This window comes from Gekko japonicus, unplaced genomic scaffold (genome assembly GCF_001447785.1).
Source record: "Gekko japonicus isolate JY-2015 unplaced genomic scaffold, Gekko_japonicus_V1.1 scaffold794, whole genome shotgun sequence".
Lineage (NCBI taxonomy): Eukaryota > Metazoa > Chordata > Lepidosauria > Squamata > Gekkonidae > Gekko > Gekko japonicus.
This window is the reverse complement of record NW_015164692.1, coordinates 300,170-321,254: the sequence shown is the minus strand read 5'-3', so window position 1 is coordinate 321,254 and position 21,085 is coordinate 300,170. Positions and strand designations below refer to the sequence as shown.

The 21,085-nt window shown below is 46.0% G+C and overlaps 1 protein-coding gene across 1 annotated transcript in view; it reads right to left on the bottom strand.

Annotated features, from left to right (window-relative positions):
• Positions 1-21,085, bottom strand: part of ITFG1 (integrin alpha FG-GAP repeat containing 1) — a 166,103-nt gene that overhangs the window by 124,153 nt on the left and 20,865 nt on the right. The window contains 1 exon segment of the mRNA XM_015409414.1: positions 2,247-2,305. Coding sequence (XP_015264900.1) covers positions 2,247-2,305 — 59 coding nt within the window.

Below are 21,085 nucleotides of genomic sequence, written 5' to 3'. Positions count from 1 at the left end.
TCTTTCCCAGCTACGTTTTGATCAGACATAACAAACATATAGCCCAGGGGCTGGAACTGGCTCATTCAGGGGGGAAACCCGTCCAAATGTGGACTGGAATGGCCTATATTAGGGTATTATATCCTCTGCTGTAGGGCCGCGGTGGCTCAGAGGTTAAGATGCTGAGCTGCAGACCGGAAGGTCGATAGCTCGGCAGTTCGAGACCCGAGTGCCGCATGACAGAGTGAGCTCCTGTCTCTGCAGGGATCAGTACTTGGTCCACGGCTTTTTAACTTGTTCATTAATGATTTGGAGTTGGGAGTAAGCAGTGAAGTGGCTAAATTTGCGGATGATACGAAGTTGTTCAGGGTGGTGAAAACCAGTGAGGATTGTGAGGCACTCCAAAGGGATCTGTCAAGGATGGGCAAGTGGGCGTCAACATGGCAAATGGGGTTCAATGTGGCCAAGTGCAAGGTGATGCACATTGGAGCCAAAAATCCTAAATATAAATACACATTGATGGGGTCTGAACTGGCAGAGACTGAGCAAGAGAGAGATCTTGGAGTTGTAGTAGATAACTCACTGAAAATGTCGAGACAGTGTGTGACTGCAATAAAAAAAGCCAATGTTATGCTGGGGATTATTAGGAAGGGTATTGAAAACAGATCAGCCAATATAATAATGCCCCTATATAAATCAATGGTGAGACCTCATTTGGAATACTGTGTGCAATTCTGGTCACCACACCTTAAAAAGGATATTATAGCTTTGGAAAAAGTGCAGAAAAGGGCAACTCGAATGATAAAAGGGTTGGAACACTTTCCCTATGAGGAAAGGTTAAAGCGCTTAGGGCTCTTTAGCTTGGAGAAAAGACGACTAAGGGGTGACATGATCGAGGTTTATAAGATTATGCATGGGAAAGAGCAGGTAAAGAAAGAGGTACTTTTCTCCCTTTCTCACAATACAAGAACCCGTGGGCACTCCATGAAATTGCTGAGCGGTCGGGTTAGAACGGATAAAAGGAAGTACTTCTTCACCCAAAGAGTGATTAACACATGGAATTCACTGCCACAGGAAGTGGTGGCGGCTACAAGCATGGACGGCTTCAAAAGGGAATTAGATAAGCATATGGAGCAGAGGTCCATCAGTGGCTATTAGCCACAAGGTATAGATAGGGGCTCTGGGGCAAGGGATGCTCTGTCTTCTTGGTGCTTGGTGGGGCCAACAGTGGGAGGGCTTCTAATGTCCTGGCCCCACTGGTGGACCTCCTGATGGCACCTGGTATTTTTGGCGACTGTGTGACAGAGTGTTGGACTAGATGGGCCTTTGGCCTGATCCAACATTGGTGTCTCTTATATTCTTATGTTCTCTGGCCCCAGCTCCTGCCAACCTAACAGTACGAAAGCAAGAAAACTGCAAGTAGATAAATAGGAACCACTTTGGTGGGAAGGTAACAGCGTTCCGTGCACCTCAGCATTTAGTCATGCCGGCAACATGACCATGGAAAAGTCTTCGGATAGCGCTGGCTCTTCGGCTTGGAAACGGAGATGAGCACCGCAACCCTAGAGTCGGATTTGACTGGCTTTCGAGCAAGGGAAACCTTTACCTTTCCTTATCCTCTGATGACGTCCTTCCCTTCCCCAAATGCAGCCCCCCCCCCCGATCTCCAGAGTTGGCAACCATAAGGGGCGAGGAGGGCTGGTTTGACCTCAAGCTCTGCTGAGGAGGGCTATGGGTCATGGTCAGTGGTAAAATACCTCCGGTACCTGGCATTACATTTAATGGCACACATGGCCCGGCCTGACAAAGTGACATTTATGTCAGATCCAGCCCTCGTAACAAAATGAGTTCAGCACCTCTGAGTTAGATAGTACAGAAGCCTGACAGCAACTTGGAAGAGAGTGTACTCTGTTGATATGTTTTTTCCCCGCATAAGCCGTCCTGCCGACACATTAAGCGGCAGTAATCTCACACAACAGATGACAGCCCTACAGGAGTCCTGTTAACGTACACATTAGGGCAGACTGATTGGTTTAATTGGCAGCCAGGCTTCAATCCTGTGGAGGGAAGGATGCTGAGTAAAACATTACCTCCCAGCAATATTGAAAAGTTCACGGTGCAAAACTGCAGCTACATTTTCCGTAATTCCACCTGCTTTTCAAAAAATCAGCACAACCGCGTGACCCCTTTGTGTTTAACAGACCTGCGGGCATCACTTATTTTTTTCCCCCTGTCCAAAAACATTTTGCATTATCTATTCTCCTTACCCGATTTACCCATGTTTCGAACTGAATTTCGTTCGACGATACTGTCGTAAGAAACAAATCTGTAAAGATATGTGAAAAGAGAAGTCAAATAAAGACAAATAACATATAGCAGATACACTCTGGGTTAGTATTTAGCTCAATCTGGGTACATGGTCACCCACCCTGACATGGATGGCACAGGCTAGAAGAAAAAGAGGTTGGATTTATACCCCACCCTTCACTCGGAGTCTCAGAGCGGCTTACAAACTCTTCCCTCCCCCTCCCCACAACAGACACCCTGTGAGGTAGGTGGGGCTGAGAGAGCTCTGACAGAAACTGCTCTTTTTCAAGGACAGCTCTGACAAAACTATGGCTTGCCCAAGGTCATCCAGCAGCTGCAAGGGAAGGAGTGGGGAATCAAAACGGGTTCTCCCAGATTAGAGTCCGCGCACTTAACCACTACACCAAACTGGCTCTGATCTCGTCAGATCTCAGAAGTTAAACAGGGCCCAGCTCCGGTTAGCATTTGGATGGGAGACCACCAAGGAAGTCCAGGGTTGCTATGCAGAGGCAGGCAATGGCAAATCACCTCTGAACGTCTCTTGCCTTAAAAACCCCACGGAGTCTCTGTAAGTCACCTGCAACTTGATGACACTTTCCACCAGCACCATGGTAACACCCCTCCCCCAACACAAAGCCCTATATATGTTAGCAACATGGCTGTGAAAATACATTCTTCAGTGTATTGGGGCTGTTACTACAATCCTGAGGTTTCCATGGACCTCCCCGACACAATCTGTTTTGTCAAGGAAATGAGTAGCCCTGCTAGATTAGGTAAAAGGATCATCTAATCCAGCGTTTGGTTGCCAACCGCAACCAACCGAGGTCTCTGGGAAGCTTGCAAGCAAGATGAGAACAGGACGGCGCTCCCCAATTGTCTCCACCAAAGGTAATCCGGAGGTGTTCTATTTCTGAGCAACAGGTCCTGTTTGGCTAGCCCAACTGCTGGATGGGCTACCCTCAACGAATTTCTCTTATCCTTTTAAAAAAGCCATCAGGGTCTGGTTTACAAAATGCAGCTGGCAAAAATTCTGAGGCCACACAATCGTATGTACTACTCTTGATTTATATAGGGGCATTATGATATTGGCTGATCTGTTTTCAATACCCTTCCTAATAATCCCCAGCATAGCATTGGCCTTCTTTATTGCAGTCACACAGTGTCTCGACATTTTCAGTGAGTTATCTACTACGACTCCAAGATCTCTCTCTTGATCGGTCTCTGCCAGTTCAGACCCCCATCAACGTGTATTTATATTTAGGATTTTTGGCTCCAATGTGCATCACCTTGCACTTGGCCACAATGAACCCCATTTGCCATGTTGACGCCCACTTGCCCATCTTTGACAGATCCCTTTGTAGTACCTCCCTTTTGGAGTGCTTTGTTTTCACTTTAACCGATCGCTTTAATTGAACTCACGTTCATAATTGGTCCGTAGACCCCGTTTTAGCTCCGTTTCTTTCGCTTGACCTCCTGCACTTGCCCTGGTCGGTGTCACTTAGTTCCATTTGGTCTCGCACCATGAAGAACCGTGGGGACGGAGAAGCGCCTCAATTCCCCGGCATCGCACCGGCGAAGAGGCGACCTCTCAAGAGTCCCATCACCAGAGCCCCTTCAACCGGGTCCCTGGGGGGGTGACAATCCTGCGCACCCCCTCCTTCTGCTGGAGTGCAGCTTCCCCCCCCCCCGGGAGGTGAGTCTGCTAGCGCGCCACCATCAACCGGAAGTCCCTAGCAAGCTGTACATGTTAATCACTTGTTTAAGGAAGTATTTCCTTTTGCCCATCCATAATCTACTGCCAAGCAACTTAACTGGATGCCCCCATCCAATTTAACTGGTCTCTGGTTTGCAATATGGAACACAGCACATTCTGGGGTTTGTGTTTGTCTTCAGGGGTATGGGGTGGGGTGGGAGGAGTCTAGGGATGCCAGCCTCCACGTGGGACCCGGGGATCCCAGAGAATTAGAGCTCATCTCCAGACTACAGAGATCAGTTCCCCTAGGGAAAATGGATGGTTTGGAGGGTACAGTCTTGTGGCATTGCACCCCACTGAGGTCTCTGTCCTCCCTAGGCTCCACCCCCAAATCTTCAGAAGTTTCCCAACCTGCTTCTGGCAACCCTACCCCTCTCCCATCTGCTGCCAGGGGCCGGGGGGACCTGGCAACCCTTGGGGAGTCACAGCAACTGCTTTTTGCAACAACCGTTGCGTTTTGGCTTTTTTGCACTACACTTTTTTCCGACTCCGTACTAAACGGCTATTGCCAGCATACTGGATGACTCATTCCAATACTGAGAGTCGACCATATTAATTTTGCTTCCTTCTACTAAAATACCCTTTGGAAAAACAATGACAGTGACAAGCTGGTTAACCAAATTCTCCAAATGATCGAAACAAGGTACAGTCTGACATTAAAAACCTTCCCAGCAGCTTTATTTACTATGTTAGCATAATGACAACATTGTAGTAATTTTACTCAGTAGACATCATTGTAAAGTCCCCTCTCCCCCCCAAAAAAAATGATAATTACCCTCATTTACATTTTAATGCTGCCTCAATCTCAACACATTTTCAACTGGAAGAGTCTGAGCCAGTGGATAAAATCCTGGCTAATAGCTGGGTTTCTAAAAACGCATTACATGTAGGGTCAAAAGAATGCACAGCCTAAGCTACACTCCAGTACTGAAGCCAATATTATTAGCATCATGGCAATGCTTGAATACAGCAGCGACTAAATGTGGGGAAATGGCCCGCGCATGTTGCTGTCATGCAGCTGGATCCTACTGTTTCCTTCTACTGGCACCTGCATTCTATTCTAGTGCAGGAAGAGAGAAGAAGAGATTGGATTTATACCCCACCCTTCACTTGGAGTCTCAGAGGAGTCTCCTTCCCTTCCTCTCCCCACAACAGACACCCTGTGAGGTAGCTGGGGCTGAGAGAGCTCTCTTGAGAACTGACCATGAGAGAACAGCTCCGAGAAAACTGTGACTGACCCAAGGTCACACCAGCAGCTGTATGTGGAAGAGTGGGGAATCAAACCTGGTTCTCCCAGATTAGAGTCCGCGCTCCTAACCACTACACCAAACTGGCCCCTTCTGCTCATCCAAGAAGCTCTCCGTGGAAGGTTTCACTATGCTGCCTCAAAAAAACCAAACATCCCCCCCCCCCAGAAAAAAAATACGATTCCAAAAACTTGAAAACAGTTCCATAGTTGCCACCAGCATCATACTTAGCTTATGTCAGGGAGGAGCTCTATGGCTCAGTTGAAGATCCCCAGCAATTCCATTCATTTGTTTGATTGGGTTTTTAACCACCCTCCCCTGCAGAACTGGGCACAGGGCGGTGTACAACATGTAATGAATTAATATAATACAAAATAAAAACAGGAAAAACAACAATGATCAAATCTAATAGATGACGCTGAAAATTCCCGCAGTGTCACTGCCTCACGGGGAGGCAGGGAGTGCCCGAAGGATGGCCGTCCCCGACACCTCCAGTGAAAAGGGTGCTGTAGGAGGTGTTGTGAAAGACCTCCGCCGGAGACTCTGGAGACACACCGCCAGGCTAAGCAGACAATACCGACTGACGGGCTGATTCGGTAGAAGGCCGCTTTGCTAGTGTTCATGTCAGATACCACATTATGTGATTTAATGGTAATACGAGCTCACTCACACGCCAACTTATTAAGAGGGCAGGAGAAGAAGTGAAGGGATTGGGCCCAAAGAACTGTGAGTGTAAGGAAAATAGCTGCGAGTGCCGCTCTGCAAATGTCTGTGCGAGCCATTGTATGAGAGCCCACACAGAGATGGCAGAAGTAGGCTCTGTTGGACGGAGACTAAATCTCCCACTGGCAGAACGGAACTTTTCCGCCTCTCCCCCTCCCATTGCGGCCCACCGATCTCCCACAAATGCTGTTCGTGGGGGGCAGGCAAGCCTCAGGAGCAAATCACGGGTCTGTAGTGGGAAGGGGCAGAAATTATTGGCAGAAATTATTCCTCCCCTTCCATTATTCCTCCCCTTCCATTAGTGGAAAATTTAGCCTGGATCCAACCCATTATGTCTTGTGTAAGGTTTTGTGCAAATCGGGGGGGAAAACATTATTGGATTCAGCATCATCTTTCGGTGCCACATCCTAGCCTGAGGCGTAAAACGGGTGTTGCCAAGGTACCTCTTTCACAGGAAAGGGTGTCACTGGATACATACAACCATTCAGTCTGCAATTGCGTCTGAATTCTCTTTTAGCTTGATTTCCGAAACACAGCAAAGAATCAGCCTTTTGGCACTGGCCCTGCTCCCTCATTCTTTTATTTTCATATATATATATAATATTTGTATAGTAGATGAAACAAAAAACAAAAAGCAGCTTGATGGTGGAAATCATAAGACCTTGGCCAGATATAATTTGTTTTAAAGAACGTGTATATAAAACTCTCAGTGAGAGGACAGGAATAACAATAAGCTCCAAAACAAACAGAGTTTAAAAAAAATAGTCAGTGATACACTGGCTATGGTGTCACTCAGCTTAGCAAGAAAACAAAGCATTGTGTGTGTTTGGTGTGTGGGAGGAATAAAATGATTTAAAAAAAAAAGCTAGAGTCAGACTACAAAGAAGAAAAGCAAAGAGGATAATTTAAATGTCGGAAAGGTTTACTAAGTTAACAAAAATGCAGGGATGCTTGTAAAAAGACACATGTTCCATCAACTGCAGTGCACTTTGTTACATGGTTCGGGTTCACACTGTTTCCTGGAAAAGGGGGAGGGGTATTTCAGAAGCGGCAACTTGAAACTGCCCGCACACATCACAAAGACTGGTGAAAGCTTAGGGCAAAACATGAGGGAGACCTAGGTGCATAGCAGGCAAGAACACAGGTGGCAGCCATCTTGAATTTCAGATTTGCCTCAGGTCCAAAGCGCAGAGAGAAGAAACAATGAGAGTAACACACAGCCTGGATACACAAATCAAGGAATGCCACCTTATCCTGAAAAAGATTCCTGATCAGCCTTATGTAGCTGGCAATAAGGACAAACCAAGTTCAACTTCTTGTGAGAAGTGCCAGCAAAGGACTGCTGTGAGACTAACTCCTCTGTCAGGTATTTTTCCTCTTGTCCCTTGCATGTGTTGATTTCTCAGTCCACTGTTAACAAATCCAGTCCTTGAGGTTTGCTCATAATACGCATCCAATACAAAAATTACAACATCTGGACATCTTTTTATACATTTTCAAGCGCCACCCTAGAGTGCTCGTGAGAGTGAGAAGAGGAACGTAACAGAACATAAGAGAAGCCATGCTGGCCCATCCGGTCCAACACTGTGACACACAGTGGACAAAACCCAGGTGCCACCAGGAGGTCCACCAGCGGGGCCAGAACTCCAGAAGCCCTCCCACTGTGGCCCCCCACGAACCAAGAATACAGACCATCACTGCCCCAGACATAGTGTTCTATTTAGACCTTGTGGCTAATAGCCACTGATGGACCTCCGCTCCATGTGTTTATCCAATCCCTTCTTGAAGCTGTATATGCTTGTAGGCGCCCACCACTTCCTGTGGCAGTGAATTCCATGTGTTAATGACTCTTAGGGTGAAGAAGTACTTCCTTTGATCTGTTCTAAACCCACCATTCATTAATTTCATTGAGTGCCCACGAGTTCTCATACTGTGAGAAAGGGAGAAAAGTACATCTTTCTCTACCTTCTCTATCCCAAGCATAATTTTGTAAACTTCTACCATGTCACCCCCTTTGGGCTGCCAGCCTCCAGATGGGGCCTGGAGATCTCCCGCTTTTACAACTGTTCTCCAGCTGACAGAGATCAGCTCCCCTGGAGAAAATGGCTGCTTGGAAGGGTGGACTCCATGGCACAGTGCCATGCTGAGGCCCCTCCCCTCCCCAAACCCCGCCCTCTCCCGGATTCACCCCCAAAGTCTCTAGGTATTTTCCAACCCAGACCTGGCAACCCTACACCCCGTCAGTCATCATTTCTCCAAGCTAAAGAGCCCTAAACTCTTTAACCTTTCTTCATAGGTTTCCTTAATCTATCTTCTCTCCCCTTAATCATTTTAGTAACCCTTTTTTGCACTTTTTCCAATCCTATACTATCGTTCTTGAGGTGACCAGAACTGTACACAGTATTCCAAATGAGGCGGCACTGTCGATTTACACAGGGGCATTATGATACTGGCTGACTGGTTTTCAATTCCCTTCCGAATAACCCCCAGCATAGCATTTGCCCTTTTTATTGCAGTCACACACTGAGTTGACATTTTCCGTGACTTATCTACCATGACTCCGAGATCTCTCTCCTGGTCAGTTACCACCAGTTTGGACCCCATCAACGTATATTTATAGTTGGGATTTTTTGCTCCAATGTGCATTACTTGCCCACGTTGAACCCCATTTGCCTCGACAGATCCCTCTGGAGCGCCTCACAGTCCTCCCTTGTTTTCACCGCCCTGAACAACCTGTGTCATCTGCAAACCTAGCCAAATCACTGCTTACTCCCAACTCCAGATCATTAATGAACCAGTTGAAAAGGAGGAATTGGTCAGAAGCATTGTCCCTGGCTGGGATTGCAAGTAGTATGCCGCTGTGCTGAGCATTTTCTCCCCACAAACAGCCGGCTGCTCCTCCTCGCCTTATGCCACGCGGAAGTCAAAGCACTCCTGCATAATTGATTTAAAAATGCAACAGGAGCCATGTTTTATCTCCTGCTGTTGTTTTTAGTTATTTATGCCCTTTTATGAATGTAGTAAAACCATGACATAAAATTCCTACATTATGGGAGTTTTAAATTATTTTTATAAGCCATTACAAGAAAGTTACTGGCTGGAGAAAGGGATGTAAATCCTAGAAAGTGGTAGGAAGGGGGTGAACCCCGTCAGAAGGGACAGGGGTTCAAGGGGGAAGAAGCGCTATAAAATTACACAGGATAAGCCAATGGAAACTTTTCTCCTAAACAGTCTCTGGATGTTGAACATTCAGCACTCTTGTATTCAAAAGAGGGTAATATGAGTGCGTACAGACAGAACGCAAAAACGTTCGCAATCATTTCAATTGTGTCCACTTTAGGGAAACCTGAAAGTTAATTATACAGTGATTTGAAAACACTGCTTTCTGATCTTTGAAGAGTTAAATAGGAACTCGTAAGCCATATTAAAATTGCAGAACGTTCACGCCATGCAAAACACCATTTGCTTAAAATATTTCTGTATTCTGAATATGCTATTTTCGGGTACGGCAGCATTTAGACAGCTGAAAGGGGGTGGGGGGGAATTGATGGAAATAATAATTTGGCAATTTCGACTGTTCCCAGGTTCCCAAGTGTAATTGTGGTAATTGTTTCTTGCAAAAAAAAACTGCTCGGCAAACAGTTTGCAATCTGTCTCTACCTGATGCAAATACTTTCACGCCAAAAACAATCCATTTGAGCCTGCTGGGTAGCAAGAATAATTCTTGATCAGTCTACAAAAATGTTCTTATCCTAAGGACCCTATAAAAGGTTATATGTGTACCCCTTGAATGGCAACCCCTTCCCTTTTCGCCCTCCATGCTGAAATGGTAAACCACTCTTGAAAATAAAGCAACCTGTAGTGGACATAGTTTAAAAGTGCTGATTATCAGCTATATGGGATCAGACTATGTGAAGGTCCACTGTAATGGTTTGTCCCTTTCTGACACCCCTTGTAAGTAACACCTATAATGCAATGGTTTGTCCCTTTCTGACACCCCTTGTGACACCTATAATGGCGCCTCTCTGTCGTGTCCTAAGATAATGCGTTGTTATGCTGCCTCCTTGCCTTTCCTTAATGTTTCGTACTTATTTTTTCTGTCACCAAGGGCTCTCACCTTAGAATTCTTAGTTGAACACAAAGAACAGGCTGGCTTAGTTATACTTAGTAGAATGACAGAATGGTCAGCGTGTGGGGGTGGCTAAGAGGCAAAATAAAACAGGTCAAATTGGACTCACATTCTAGCTGTACTTGAAGAAGTGAGCAGTGACGCATGAAAGCTCATACCCTGCTACGAATGTTGTTAGTCTTTAAGGTGCTACTGGACTTTTTTTGTGTGTTTCTCATTTTCAACGTTTAGTTTTCTTTACCTCTCAGATGGCAAACATCAAGCTAAAACTCTACCCTGGACCATGAAAATGCTTAATATGAGATTCACTGGATGTGCTAAGATGAGCATGACAATAGTTTTTCGTGCCTTCACCCCGCCCCTTTAAACAATGTAAAGGAAATACACACTATATTGTCTTTCTGTTCTTACAATTAGTATCTATAACTATTAGCAACCTGTGGCCCCCATCTGCGGATAGGTAAATCTGTGGATTGGGCCACGTGGATGCTAAACAGACCTTTCTTGGGGATTCCCCAAGTTTGCAGAAAAATCTGAAATCAATTTTTTAAAAGGGGGGGGGTGTTAAACCACCCCAAAATAGAATTGCATTCTCTGTGAATGCAGGGAGAAGGTGCTTAGGCAACTGCTGCAGTTCAGCTGTGGTCGCCACCAGCCACAGCTTCAGGCTGTGGTTGCTTCGGGCCAGAAGGCAGTGCAAGCCAGCAGTTGTTGTGGGCCTGGGGGTGATGGAAGAGAAAGCGGGCATCTGCTGTGGGCCCAGCCGCAGCAAAGGAGGACACCAGCCACAGCTTCAGGCCCAGGCCCAGGCCCAGGCTTAGTGGATGCCGACAGACCCTATGGGACCGGGTACGGTGGCAGACACTGGCAGCCGCAGTGGGCCCAAGTGCAGTGGAGCTTTCCAGTAGCCGAGCTCCATGCTAAGTGGTGGGGCCTGGAACACTGCCACGCTTGGTGTTGGGGGGGCGCGCTATGGGACTCCCCCCTGCAAGTCTCCTGGCCCCTCTGATGATCCCAAAGGAGGGATTCCACAGCGATGATGGGGAGGACTCTCCCCCCCCGGCAAGTATCGTGGTTTCCCACTTGTTCCAAGAAAATTTCCACACAAAGCTTTGAATTAGTTTGAATGTTCTATTTAAAACCACACTTGATTTGTCCCTCCCTCCATTTCAATCCAAGTATCGGTCCTCATTCAAGTATTGTACATAAAATTAACCACGTGGTACTTTTAAAAACTGTTTATGTCAAAACTCCACTGATTTATGACAATAAGCGCATTGGGAACAGATTATGTTGGGCATAACTAACTGCTATCTATGGGTAAAATTGACTGTGTCTACATTTTAACCCTGGAGCTTCATTTAAAACATACAGGTATTAAATTAGCTCTCTACAGAAAATTATGTTTCTGATTATGCAGATCAACTGGGATTCGCCCTCTGGGATTTTTACACTTAGAGCATGGCACTGTGAGCTGGAAAAACCATTTATTCTGGGCAAAAAAAAAATGTATAGTATTGCCACGAGCAGTGAAAGAAACCCCAGTCCACATCAGCAGGCTTTCAAAACTCATTATTTTTATGTTCAACACTTCATAAGCTAAACAATATTGTTTTTTAAGAAACCAATTAATTTCTCATTTGCATTCGACATCCGATTCTCATTTAAAAAAACCCCCAACTTCAGCGGAAAAAAATTCCCAGCATGAGCATATAGCGAAACATTAGCTCCCATGCGCAAATTTGAAACGTATTATATATAGATATGCCGAATACAGCTCACAGACTCAAATGTCCTTTTGCAAGAAGCCCTGTGCTTTAAGAGAAACATCTAACTTCTGGCATCAGTTTCAAACCCCTTGTGAGAGAGTCAGGCCATCAAACCAGAACTTCACTGGAATAATCACCTAGGCAGTCCTACGCACTGAGCTTCACTAGTAAGACACCGGGAATACAGAATAAGACGGAAACACAGAGAGAGAGAGAGACCGATGACTCATGGAAGCAAGCAGAATCAGGCTTTGCACTAGAATGCAAAAATGTCAGGGTTTCTAACCAAGGGGGGGGGGACAATTTAAATCAGAGCAGCAGTCACACCTGGATTTTCAAGGATTTGTCAGGATCCCTTCAAGGCATTTGCTTTTCTGCTTTGTTTCTTTCCAGAAAAGCAAGTGACGGGATTGGTAAGCTTAGTAATTTCTACAACTGCAGTTGCCCTTTGATTGGTGAAGAGTACTGAGGACAGCTCCCTCCAATATTGTGACCGTCTCTGAATTCCTTGCTTTCATCTTGTGACACGGTTGTTAATTTATTCACGGAGGGTCTAATATAATGGAAGGATGGTATTGCGCAGTAGGAGGAGGCCAGTAAAGCATATGCAACAGCTAGGCATCTTAGATCGGGGGTGTCAAACATGCGGCCCGGGGGCCGGATCAGGCCCCCGGAGGGCTTCCATCGGGCCCGCAGTGGAACTGGCCATCTCCTGCTTCCAGTTCTGCAGCTGCATTGTAGCTTGCTTCACCAGACTCTCGTAATCACTCAGCCATTTCATGTTTTAACCTGAGTCCTAGACTCAGAACTCTGAGCATTAGATTTCTGCGGTGAATGTCAAGAAATCAAAAGTAGGTTTGCAGCCTACAGAGCTAATGTTTCAAGCATGTTTTTACTTTTAGTTTAAAAAAAACCTTTATGTTTGTGTCCTCTATAAAGTTTATGTCTCCGTTATCTGGCATTACATTTTATGACACACGTGGCCTGGCCCAACAAGGTCTCATTTATGTCAGATCCAGCCCTCATAACAAATGAGTTCGACACCCCTGTCTTAGATGAATAGAGTGCTTTCTGAGGCCTTTGGCCTTTATGCTGCTCCCAGGTTTCCAAATGTTCTTTATCGTCCAGGTTATGACTACAAGCCACATGATACTGTAAGTGGAATGAAGCTACGGAGGTTTGTTTCTGGAGAGGAGATTCTCTGGGAACCCTACTTATACCATATTATTATGAAAAAGGAATACAGAATGAAACAGAGTTGTCACTCCTACCTAATACTTACACTCCTCTGTGAAAATTGGTACCTGGGGGCAAGCAGAATTCTTTCTAATCTCAGTCTCAACCCTGCCCTCTTTACCCAGCTTCTAATTCAACCCCAAATCTCTAAAACCAGAGAAATCACCATAATCTCATCTGTTCACTAGGCTCCCAAAGGTCACGTTAATTTTCACATAAAAACAGAATTACCCCAGTATTATCTGGGAAGCAGCCTGGAAAGCACAAGCCAAGCCATGTTGTGCGTCCGTGGGGATGTGTGTGTGTGTGTGTGTGTGTGTGTGTGTGTGAGAGAGAGAGAGAGAGAGAGAGAGAGAGAGAGAGAGAGAGCGCTCCGCAAAGGTAGATGATCAGAATAAGAAAAAAATGAACAGAAAACTAGGAAGCACATCGCATTTACAGCCAATCAGCAGAAAACTTCTAGAAGGGACAATAAGTATAAGAAGAGAAAACACCAGTGTTGTACACAACATGATGTTAGATCTTTAAGGGCTGCCAGGACACGTCACTTAATAGGGTTCCGGTCTTTCCTCATTCAAGTCAAGCAGCTACAAGAAGCTGGAACTCAAAGTCCACTTCAAAGGCTCTTCAAACAAATGACGCCCAACCTATTTAAGCCTTCTGTTTGGAGTGAAGTGGGGAGAGGAAAACTACTGTTAGGATTGGCTAAAGCAGCTGATCATCGACCAAGAGGCAAAAGAAGGGAAATCTGGCCAACAGCCCATTTAGTCGGGACTATGCAAACAAGATGTTAGCACCTGATGCACTGAATGTACCTGTTGAATACCACCCCAAAGAAATGCCGAGCCATTAAGAAGAATGAGACCAGTCATTTCACACTTCTTTATGGGTGATTTGGAAATATGGAAATGCCAGCTTTTACTGTTGGGAGACAGACACAAAGGAAATTCTGCTTCTCTATCATCCAATAGCTAATGACCTCATTTCACTGCTAGATCTCCTCTTTGTGATTCATGCCCACCAGTAACTACTTACAGAACCATGTGTGCATGCAATCATGGAGATGGAATGATATTAAAAGGGCTGATCAGGGGAATACAGATTCCCTCTTTCAACAATGCGGGAACCTGCTTGATTCCTGTGAACTCTGTAAGAATTCCAGACTGATCCTGTCCATAACAACTGGAAACATCATCCTTGAGCTATAAGGAACCCCTGTTCCTCAGGAGGACGAGCAAGCATTGGGCAATTCAGCACTCATTGGATTGTTAAGTACACCGACCTCTCAAACCAACATGGCAGTGGACATAAACTGGTCATGAATGGTCACGCCTTGCTAAATCACTCTTCCTAAATTTCACTGGATTCTCACGCCTCTTCCCCCAACTTTTCCAAGGGCATTCTTCAAGGGCAGTAAACAAAGAAGCCATGGAAGACCAGCAAGTTTACAGCAGCATTACTGTGCTTCAGCAGACACTGGTGAAGTGGTCTGAAATCCTGACAGGCACTCACTGCTACAGTGGTGTGGGGGGATCCTGTGTGCATCCATTTGAGGGTCCCCCCCCAACCAAAGACTTCCTCGCTGAATAAAAACATTGAAGGACCATCTCCTTCCACATGTCCCTGTGAACCAACTATAGCTATCCCATCACTCAGGGTGAACCGCCTCGCATCGACTAGACCCCTTGCCTTTTCCATCATGGCTCCGGCTCTGTGAAATGGCCTCCCTGAAGAGGTGAGGGAGATCTTGGAGGTCTTCAGGAGGTGCTGCAAGGCCTGCCTGTTTGTCAGGGCTGGGGTGTGTGTGTTGAATGGTAGGCATCTTTTAAGGGGGGGGGCGAACTGAAGAAGAAGAGAAGAGATTGGATTTATACCCCGCCCTTCACTACCCAAAGGAGTCTCAGAGTGGCTGACAATCTCCTTTCCCTCCCCCTCCCCACAACAGACACCCCGTGAGGTAGGCGGGGCTGAGAGAGCTCTTTCGAGAACTGTCCTTGAGAGGACAGCTCTGACAGAACTGTGGCTTGTCCAAGGTCATCCAGCAGCTGCAAGTGGAGGAGTGGGGAATCAAACCCGGTTCTCCCAGATTAGAGTCCGCGCACTTAACCACTACACCAAACTGGCTCTCGGGGTTTGCGATCTTATTTCTTGTTTTTAACTGAGAATGTCTTTAATTGTAATTAATTATTGTAAGCCACCTTGAACCATAAGGAAAGGCAGAGTATAAACATTTTAATAAATAAGCAAACAAACATGCCTAAGAATCATGAACAGAAGCAGAAAAGATTAGCAGTGCTTGAAAGGTGAGGAAAGCAGCACCCGGCCTTTTGGTCAGGCAAGCTGTCACAATCCTACTGGAGTCTAAAAGGACAGATGAATGCAGAACATGGAGGAAAATCTACTTATGAAGGGATGGGGTTATCCCGTCCGAGTTAAAAACGGCATTCGACCTCCAAAGTGTCTTAAATATGTCATTGGGCAGTTTGTACTGCAAGATTATCAGGCTCAATCCCCAGCTTTCGGACAATCTTGTAATGGACAGGATACTAGGAGTGGGTTTGCAGACTGCTAGCCAACTAGCTGATGTACTGCCAGAGAGAAAGGAAGTGGAGGTAAGAAAACAAAGTGCTGCTTTCGCTCGCTTGTGTATGTTGCCTGCATTACAATTAGCAACACACAGGGCAGAATGGCTGCCGGGGCCTTTCCCTGAGTCCTCTCTTGTTGCCTCCTCACAAACAGAACCTATTCTGCAAGGAAGCAAAGGGACCCCTTCCCAAAAATTCCAAATTTTTAAAATAATGCTGTCTTATTTCCCCAACTCCAATCTGTGCCTCTTCACACCAATGTTCGACACTTTTCCTCTTTACTCTTTATGGGCCAGACTCTGCACAACACAAAACACTGTTCTGAGGCCACTGCTGGAGTAGGAGAAATAAAAGTGCTAAACAGTGACACAGCCAAATTGTTTTATAATGCTTAGGCCAATAAACAAAGAGCTACCTAAGCAGGACCCAAGGGTTTATGGGATTTTTGACTTTCTGTTTTGAAGATGAAATCCAACCTATTTATTTATTTACTTCTTACCTTTCTTCCCAAAGTGAGAGAAGAGACACCCTTCACTACCCAAAGGAGTCCCAGAGCGGCTTACAATCTCCTTTCCCTTCCCCTCCCCACAACAGACACCCTGTGAGGTGGGTGGGGCTGAGAGAGCTCTGACAGAAACTGCTCTTTTTCAAGAACAGCTGTGCCGGAATTATGGCTTGCCCAAGGTCATCCAGCAGATGCAAGTGGAGGAGTGGGGAATCAAACCTGGTTCTCCCAGATTAGAGTCCGCGCACTTAACCACTACACCGAACTGGCTCTTGAGAGAACAGCTCTGAAAGAACTTGTGACTGACCCAAAGTCACACCAGCAGCTGCATGTGGAGGCGTGGGGAATCAAACCTGGTTCTCCCAGATTAGAGTGTGCGCTCCTAACCACTACACCAATCTGGGAACCCAAAGAGGCTTACATCATTCTCCTCCATTTTATTCTCACAATGACCCTGTGAGGTAGGTTAGGCTGAGGGATGTGACTGGCCCAAGGTCACCCAGTAAATTTCCATGGTGGAGTGGGGACTTGAACCTGGATCTCTGAGATTTTAGTCTGGCACTCTAGCCGCTACACCACATCAAAGCTTCATGAGACCTCCCCTTTGGTACCCAATTTTTTTTTGCTGTGCATTAAAGAGGTGTGTTTTGGTATGAACACCTGTCCAAAGTTCTCTTCAGAACATCGTACTAGTCGAATTCACTGGATCTTAATGAACTCTTAAAAACTAAGAATGGCATGAAGAAGTAAGATGCTTAAGTAGCCATGTTTGCTGTCCAAAGTCATCACCACATTAAGAGGGGCACCCTCCCCCACTGTGGGGGCTGTTGGCGCGTCGGAGCCCGGTGGACGGCGAAGCGGCAAGCGGCGAAAAGATGGCGTCCAGGCACAACATCAGAGGCGGAACAGACGTCAGCGGAGAGGCGGCATCTTTAAAAAGGGTTCCAGAGGAGATCCAGGAAATTACAGGCCCGTCAGTCGGGTGGAAAAAAGATCGACTAACCCCTCCACTGGGTGCCGGTAGGGATTGTCCCCACCCCTAATAATTGTGGCCATAGGTTAGGGATAAATGAGTAACTGTAGCCGCTCAGAGACCCCTTAGAGAGTTCGAGCGGGGTAGTAAGTTGAAATAAATAAATAAGAGAGGCCACACTGTAAACAGTGCAGAGCTAAGGACTACGGAAGACACTGTGCCACCGTAGTCCACATCAATGCTCATATAGAAGGCAGCAGGAAATTCACTGTGGACTTGCTAGTTAGCTTGTTCCTTTCAGATGATACATCTGAAGCAAGAGATCATTTGGTCACCCAAAAGAAATGTATTAGGCTTAGAGATCTGCAGTGGCTGCACGGCACTTGAGGAAGGGATATATTGAAGCTGAAGCAGTGAACTGTAAAAATCCATCAAAACTCATCTGCCCTCTTGCGTACTGCAGGAACCAAGCGCCGTTCAATCTGAAGTAACTGCCGTTGACTTTGACATATTAGTACTTTAAACACACAGTCAGAAGCGAGTTGTATTCATCGCCCATTTTATAATTTGGAATTGCTGAAAACACTTATTTAGAATACATTGTTTGCGTTCAGAGGTCATAGAAAAAAAAGATTCCAAATATCAAATTTCCATTTCAGGCAGCAACTGTGTTTTTGGTTAAACAATAAAATTCAAATTACTATTTCAATGTCACAGAGGTGGAGGAAGGATAATGAGAGATAAATAAAGGAAAAACAGATACAACTTATTCCGGAATAGGTAACTCCCCCCCCCTCCCCGTGCAGTGCTGAAAGTGTTTTCAGAACAAAGAGAGACTGATTGAACAGATGAAGCAATGCTCAGAAAAACTACCATATTTACCCCCAAGGAAGAGAAGCCCCTTAAAACTGTAAGTACCATCAAGGCGCAGCTGAATTATGCCGACCACACAGGGTTTTCAAGGGAAGAGACAAACAGAGGCGGTTTGCCATTTCCTGCCCCTCCGTAGTGACATTGGGCTTCTTTGGTGGTCTCCCATCCAAATATTCACCAGGGACTAAGGAATACCGGGGTCATGATGCAGAGGCAGGCAATGGCAAACCACCTCTGAAATGTCTCTCGCCTTAAAAAACAAGTCTAGCTCGCCACCTAGTGGTGCATAACACTAAAAGAGCTAGAACTTGCGACTGCCAGACAATCTTAGGACCTCCTGGCTATACTACACACAATGCCATACAACAACAACTCACCAGGGCTGATGCTGCTTAGCTTCCAAGATCTGACAAGACTGGTCTAGCGTGGGCCATCTAGACCTAATGGACAGATTATGGACTCCTGCTCTACTATGGAAGCTCAGTAGGTGACTTTGGACTAGCCATGTTCTTTCAGCCTAATCTATTAGTAAGTAAGATAAACCCCTATTTTCCTTGACAGCACTCCAGTGGAAAAAATAGCCTTCTTTCTATGGAGACACTCCATGCAGTCAACTAAAGGCACATTCAGCCCAAACAAAACCATGTGTGCTTCACTGCTATTTATGAGGAGCCCACTGTTCCAACTGCAAGTCCTTTGGAGGCAAGAAGATATATAGACAGACAGGGCCGCTTTCATGTTTTGTGTTTATCTTATTCACAGTCCTCCCCGTGAATTTCTTAAGAACCACGCAAAAACACATTACAAGATTAGAACATGGATACAGAAAGGATAAGAAATAAAGCTCTCTTTAAAGCATGGTAGATCTGATCAATATTGTTTTGCCCTGGTTGATGATGTTTTCCCAAGAAAACCCTCGGGCCGTTACCCAACGAAATGTTGTTAACGGTTCAAGTCCATTTTTAGTTACATAATTAAAAATCATGATGACTCAAGAGGCCTGCATTTTGATTATCAGCATAATAAACTATGATGAATATTGTGAAGTCCTGAAGGTTTCTCTGACATCCACCAAAGAGGGCAACTGGCCCAACAGCTTCAGACCTGGGAAGGAGAAGAGGTTCCAGCACCTTTCCCCTGACTGACTGACTCTCTCTCTCAGTGTGGCGCCTTCCCTGCCTCTTCCTCTTGCTGCTCAGGGCTTCCTCTTAGTCTCTCCCATTCTGTCCTTCCCCAAATCTGAGCTCAGCCTTGCGTTCTGACCACGCCCATCCCCACCAATGATCCCTCTAAGCTGTGGAGTCTTGTGAGCAAACATTCTCCTAGGAGGAAGAAAAAGAAGGGGACAGTAAGTCCAGTGGCGAGCTGGACTCGGGTTCTTCCGGAGAGGACTCTCCGTCAGAGAAAGGGGCAGCAGCTCCTAAAAGTCCTTACAAGTTGCGGAAGAGACTGGACAAGAAGAAGTGAAGGCTGAAGGACTCTGAATGGTGCCTTTGAAGAATCTTGAATTGAGATGCTTTGGGGTATTTCCTTATGTCAGTTAAATTTGAGATGTGGGAAAGGTTAACAGAATATGTGACTCAGTTTGTAATGAGATTAATATGATTAAGACTAGATGTGTATTTAAGCGGATTAGAAGATCTCCTCTCTTGGGTTCTTAGTCGGTAGTGGGTATCTTTTCTTTATCCCCTAAATGTAGTCCCCTCCCTTATTTCTTTTATACTTTGTAGTTTTAATAAGAATGCAATAAAAAATTCCCCATCGGGGAGCAAAAAAAAAAATACATTCTCCTTGGTGAGCTACTGGCATTAAAGTTGTGAGCGAGCGATTTGGCTACTGCATAAATCAGTTTGCTCTGGAGCCGTCCTTCCTGAATGAAGGCAAAAATGTGTGAGCCAGAGGCTAAAAAACTGTGAGCTAGCTCACACTAACTCAGCTTAGAGGGAACACTGCTCCCCACCACTGCCGGGCTCTCTGCCTTGTTCTCAGCTGTGTTGGAGAGATCTCCCTGGGTCCCAGAAACCTCCCTCTCCCGGCCTTCCTCGCATGGGTGAGGCCGGGCCCCAGCTGACCTCAGCTCAGGCAGCTGGGGCAGGGTCGATGTGGGACCGGGCATCAAGCTCCCAAGAACTGCTGTTAGTACTGTGATTATTTGACTGTTCAAAATGTTTTAACTGCTTTTATGTGTTTTATGTGGATTTATGATACTTTGAACCAATGAATGTAAGCCGCCCTGAGCCTGTTTGCGGAGGGCGGGATAAAAAATGGAATAAAATTAATTAATTAATTAATAATTATCCCAGTTAGGTTAACCATTGAAGGTTTTGTGATTACTGCTGTAAGACTCATTTGGGCTATGATGGGGAAAGCGGGGGGGGGGGATTATCAGGGCAAACTATAGTGAAATCATCAGGGTGAGGATCCCAAAAGCTCCTTTAAGTGCACAGAAAAGTTTGGAGCTGGCTGGGAACAGCAGAGCAAGGTGGCACATCTCAAACCGTTTTAGAAATGACTGACTTCCAAAAGCAGCTTTGCCTTGTGGTATTCGGAGTGGGCCGCTCTGCAAGGGAAACTAGAAGGCTGACGTCCCTTGGCAGTGTGCAGAACAAGGCGCGCGGCTCTTTGGATCCCGCCGGTGCAGAACGCTAACGTCCACAGGGCTGGCCGAGAGCTTTAGTACCCTAGGTTGCTTGACGACAGATTAGGCTGAAATTGGTATAGAGATTCTCAAGCGAGAGAGGAATCCCCCCCCCCCTTTCAGACACACGTTCAATCTGTTAAGCTGCTTAGAACGATAGAGCCATCAAAAACAATTTAAGCTGGATCGACTATTTGGGCAACATCTGTTGCAACACGGTGTGTTAACACACAGGGCACTGTCATCCTACGACAAGGACCTCGCCGATATGAAGAGGGATCCCCATGAGAGATCACTTTTCCTTTTCTACCCCGAAGATGCACACAAGATTCCTCTTCCGTGTTAAGAGCGTAATGCAGTGCTCCTGC